Source organism: Octopus bimaculoides, chromosome 16 (genome assembly GCF_001194135.2).
Source record: "Octopus bimaculoides isolate UCB-OBI-ISO-001 chromosome 16, ASM119413v2, whole genome shotgun sequence".
Lineage (NCBI taxonomy): Eukaryota > Metazoa > Mollusca > Cephalopoda > Octopoda > Octopodidae > Octopus > Octopus bimaculoides.
The window spans coordinates 57,519,501-57,524,334 of record NC_068996.1 but is presented as its reverse complement, the minus strand read 5'-3'; the positions used below and the strand labels follow the sequence as shown (position 1 = coordinate 57,524,334).

The 4,834-nt window shown below is 42.4% G+C and overlaps 1 protein-coding gene across 1 annotated transcript in view; it reads left to right on the top strand.

Moving 5' to 3' along the window:
• Positions 1–260: 260 nt before the first annotated feature.
• The window catches only part of LOC106880417 (serine/threonine-protein kinase MRCK alpha), a 24,685-nt gene continuing 20,111 nt past the window's right edge, over positions 261–4,834 (top strand). The window contains exons 1-4 of the mRNA XM_014930332.2: positions 261–357; positions 1,097–1,224; positions 3,146–3,227; positions 4,402–4,542. Coding sequence (XP_014785818.1) covers positions 1,220–1,224; positions 3,146–3,227; positions 4,402–4,542 — 228 coding nt within the window. The 5' untranslated portion in view covers positions 261–357; positions 1,097–1,219. The remainder of the gene's footprint in view (positions 358–1,096; positions 1,225–3,145; positions 3,228–4,401; positions 4,543–4,834) is intronic.

Below are 4,834 nucleotides of genomic sequence, written 5' to 3'. Positions count from 1 at the left end.
GAGTGGTTGGCATTAGGAAGGGCATCCAGCTGTAGAAACCCTGCCAGATCAGATTGGAGCCTGGTGTAGCCATCTGGTTTCACCAGTCCTTAGTCAAAACGTCCGACCCATCCCAGCATGGACAGTGGATGTTAAACGACGATGCTGTTGTGTGACCTTCCAGCATCTGAGGACAGATTCCTGGCGTGGGGGAAGGGCTTCTATCTATCCCTTAAATCTAATCTGTGTTTTCTGTTTCCACATTTTAAAAAAACGCTATGAAACAGCTGTAACCTTTTTTCATTTTAAGCTACGCACTCTTACCCTGGCATACGTCTCGACAAGGGGATCGGAACAGCCTTCGAGTACTTTGCGAAGGTAAGTTACCTGTACATTAATTAAGGGTCAGAGTTAGTTTTAGGGTTAGGGATAGATTTTTAGTTTATTAGTGTTACGGTTAGGAATAGGATTTTAGGGTCAGGGTTAGATATAGGGTTTCGATTCCCAGACCGAGCGTTGTGAGTGTTTATTGAGTGAAGGTTAGGTATAGGGTTTTAGAGTTAGGGTTAGGGATTTAGAATTAGGGTTAGGTATAGGGTTTTAGAGTTAGGGTTAGGGATTTAGAATTAGGGTTAGGAATAGGGTTTTAGAGTTAGGATTAGGGATTCAGAATTAGGGTTAGGTATAGGGTTTTAGAGTTAGGGTTAGCGATTCAGAATTAGGGTTAGGTATAGGGTTTTAGAGTTAGGGTTAGGGATTCAGAATTAGGGTTAGATATACGGTTTTAGAGTTAAGGTTAGGGTTTTAGGGCCGGGGTTAGGTATAGGGTTTTAGAGTTAGGATTAGGGATTTAGAATTAGGGTTAGGGTTTAAGGGCCGAGGTTAGGTATAGGGTTTTGAGTTAGGGTATGGGTTTTGGGGTCAGGGTTAGGTATAGGGTTTTAGAGTTAGGGTTAGGGTTTTAGCGCCGGGGTTAGGTATAGGGTTTTAGAGTTAGGGTTTTAGGGTTAGGGTCTTAGGATTATGGTTAGGGTTAGGGTTAACCTTCCTTCGATTCTGCTGCCCCTCACTTCGATGAATAATAAAACTGCATTTTCTTTGTCCCCTTTTTTTACAGATTCCGCGACCCGGAGGGATCAAAAAAGGCTGGCTTCGACAATTTATCGTTGTGTGCGACTTTAAATTATTCTTATTCGACGCAACACACGACGTCGCTCACATTACGCATCAAGTCTTGGATATGCGGTAAGTACGTCCAGTTTTTTTTTGTTCCCTTATTAGGGCCCATTATTATTAGGACCCTAAAACCCTAACTCTAACTCTAAAACCCTGACCCTAAAACTCTAACCCTAACCCTGACCCTAAAACCCTAACTCTAACTCTAAAACCTAAACCCTAACCCTAACCCTAAAACACTAACCATGACCCTTATACTAAAACCCTAACTCTAACCCTAACCGTAACCCTAAAACACTAACCCTAACCCTAATACTAAAACCCTAACTCTAACTCTAACTCTAAAACTCTGAACCTAAAACCCTAACCCTAACCCTGACCCTTACTCTAAAACCCAAACCCTAATAGGAAACCCTAACCCTAACCCTGACCCTTACTCTAAAACCCAAACCCTAATAGGAAACCCTAACCCTGACTCTAACACCCTAACCCTTACTCTAAAACCCAAACCCTAATAGGAAACCCTAACCCTAATAGGAAACCCTAACCCTAATACTAAAACCCCTATTTCTAGCTCGTCCTACATCTTGTTTTTGTGCCCTGTTCAACTAACCAGCCGTTATATTTCAACGTCATCTTCATCATCATCATCATCATTTAACGTCCACTTTCCATGCTAGCATGGGTTGGAGGATTTTATTGAGGACTGGTGGACCAGGTGGCGACACCAGGGGGAAGAAGAATTTCGTCGAACTGGCAGAATCATTAGCGCGCCGGGCGAAATGCTTAGCGGTATTTCGTCTGCCGTTACGTTCTGAGTTCAAATTCCGCCAAGGTCGACTTTGCCTAAAACACTAACCCTGACCCTAAAATCCTAACCCTAATACTAAAACCCTAAAACCCTAACCCTAACCCTAATACTAAAACACTAACCTAACTCTAAAACCCGAACCCTAACTCTAAAACCCTATCCCTAACCCTGACCCTAATACTACAACCTTTCGGGGTCAATAAATTAAGTACCAGTTACGCACTGTGGTTGACGTAATCGACTTAATCCCTTTGTCTGTCCTTGTTTGTCCCCTCTATGTTTAGCCCCTTGTGGGCAATAAAGAAATTGGTGTTTCATCTGTCTTTATGCTCTGAGTTCAAATTCCGCCGAGGTCGACTTTTCCTAAAACACTAACCCTGACCCTAATACTAAAACCCTAACTCTAAAACCCTGACCCTAAAACCCTAACCCTAACTCCCGAACCTTAATAGTAAACCCTAACCATGACCCTAGAACCCTAACCCTAATACTAAAACACTAACCTGACTCTAAAACCCGAACCCTAAACCTAACTCTAAAACCCTATCCCTAACCCTGACCCTAAAACCCTAACCCTAAATCTAACTCTAAAACCCTATCCCAAACTCTAACTTTAAAACCCTAACTCTAACTCTAAAACCCTGACCCTAACCCTAACCTTGACCCTAAAACCCTAACCCTAACTCTAAAACCAAAACCAAAACCCTAATAGTAAACCCTAACCCTGACCCTAAAACACTAACCTATCCCTAAAACCCTATCCCTAACCCTAACTCTAAAACCCTATCCCTAACCCTAACTCTAAAATCCTATCCCTAACCCTGACCCTAAAACACTAACCTAACTCTAAAACCCTATCCCTAAAACCCTATCCCTAACCCTAACTCTAAAACCCTATCCCTAACCCTAACTCTAAAATCCTATCCCTAACCCTGACCCTAACCCTAAAACCCTATCCCTAACCCTGACCCTAAAGCCCTATCCCTAACCCTGACACTAAAACCCTATCACTAACCCTTACCCTAATACTACAACCTTTTGGGGTCGATAAATTAAGTACCAGTTACGCACAGGGGTCGACATTATCGACTTAATCCCTTTGTCTGTCCTTGTTTGTCCCCTTCTATGTTGAGCCCCTCGTATTTAACTAAATGTAGTTCTTTCTCAATTCCTTTACAGCGATGAAGACTTTTCTGTTAGCGCTGTATTACCCTCAGATGTTATACATGCAAACAAAAAGGACATCCCCTGCATATTTCGGGTAAGTAGATATATATTAGGGTTCTTTGACCCTTTTAAGGGCAGATTGAGGACTTAATCTATTGCACTTGGTGCTGTGTGAGTAAAAATTTGTCTTTTAGAAGTTATTTCGTATTAAAGTTAGGGTTCGGGTTTTAGAGTTAGGGTTTTAGGGTTAGTTTTAAGGTCGGGATTAGGGATAGGGTCTTAGAGTTAGGGTATGGGTTTTGGGGTCGGGGTTAGGGATAGGGTTTTAGTATTAGAGTTAGGGTTAGGGTTTTAGGGTCGGAGTTAGGGATAGGTTTTTAGTTTTTTAGTGTTAGGGTTTTAGGGTCATGGTTAGGAATAGGATTTTAGGGTTTTAGGGTTACAGTTGGGGTTTTAGGGTCAAGGTTAGGGTGCTGTTTGAGAAAAATTTGTCTTTTAGAAGTTATTTCGGGTTAAAGTTAGGGTTAGGGTTTTAGGGTCGGGGTTAGGGATAGGGTATGGGTTTTGGGGTTAGGGATAGGGTTTTTAGGGTCAGGGCTAGGGTTTTAGTATTAGAGTTAGGGTTAGTTTTAGGGTCGGGGTTAGGGATAGGTTTTTAGTGTTAGGGTTTTAGGGTCAGGGTTAGGGATAGGATTTTAGGGTTTTAGAGTTAGGGATTTAGGGTTATTGTTGGGGTGTTAGGATTAAGGTTTTAGGGTCAAGGTTAGGGTGCTGTTTGAGAAAAATTTATCTTTTAGAAGTTATTTCGTGTTAGGGTTTGGGATTTAGATGCAGGGTTAAGGTTTATTTTTAGGGATAGGGTTTTTGAGTTAGGGTATGGGTTTTGGGGTCAGGGTTAGGGTGTTAGGGTTAGGGTTTTAGTATTAGAGTTAGGGTATGGGTTTTGGGGTTAGGGTTTTAGTATTAGGGTTAGAGTATGGGTTTTGGAGTCAGGGTTAGGGATAGGGTTTTAGGGTTAGGGTTAGGGTTAGGGTTAGGGTTTTAGGGGTTTAGTATTAGAGTTAGGGATAGGGTTTTAGTATTAGAGTTAAGGTTAGGGATAGGGTTTTTGAGCTAGGGTATAGGTTTTGGGGTCAGGGCTAGAGATAGGGTTTTAGGGTCAGGGTTAGGGTTCAGGTTTTAGGATCAGGGTTTGGGTGTTTTGGTTAGGTTTTAGGCAACTTTTGTAATATCTTGCTTATGTTTGACTTGATTTCTCGTTTTAATAGGTGACAACGCGAGGACTGAACCCTGCATTTCCTCACTCTGTGTTGATTCTCGCCGACAACGAGAATGAGCGCCAGAGGTGGGTCTCGTCGTTACTTGAATTACAGAAACACTTGAAGAAGAGCAAGTTATACACTAAAATGGTTAGTAAAAAGGTTTTTATTTCTTTCTGTGTGTGTGATTGCCTCTTAAATAGTGCTAGCAAGTGAAGTGGTTGAGTATTCCTCGGACACATCATCATAATCATCGTTTGACGTCCGCTTTCCACGCTAGCATGCGTTGGACGATTTGACTGAGGACTGGTGGACCAGGAGGCGACACCAGACACCGATCTGATTCGGCAGAGTTTCTACAGCTGGAGGCCCTTCCTAACGCCAACCACTCCGAGAGTGTAGTGGGTGCTTTGTTGGACGGTTTGACTGAGGACTGGTGAAC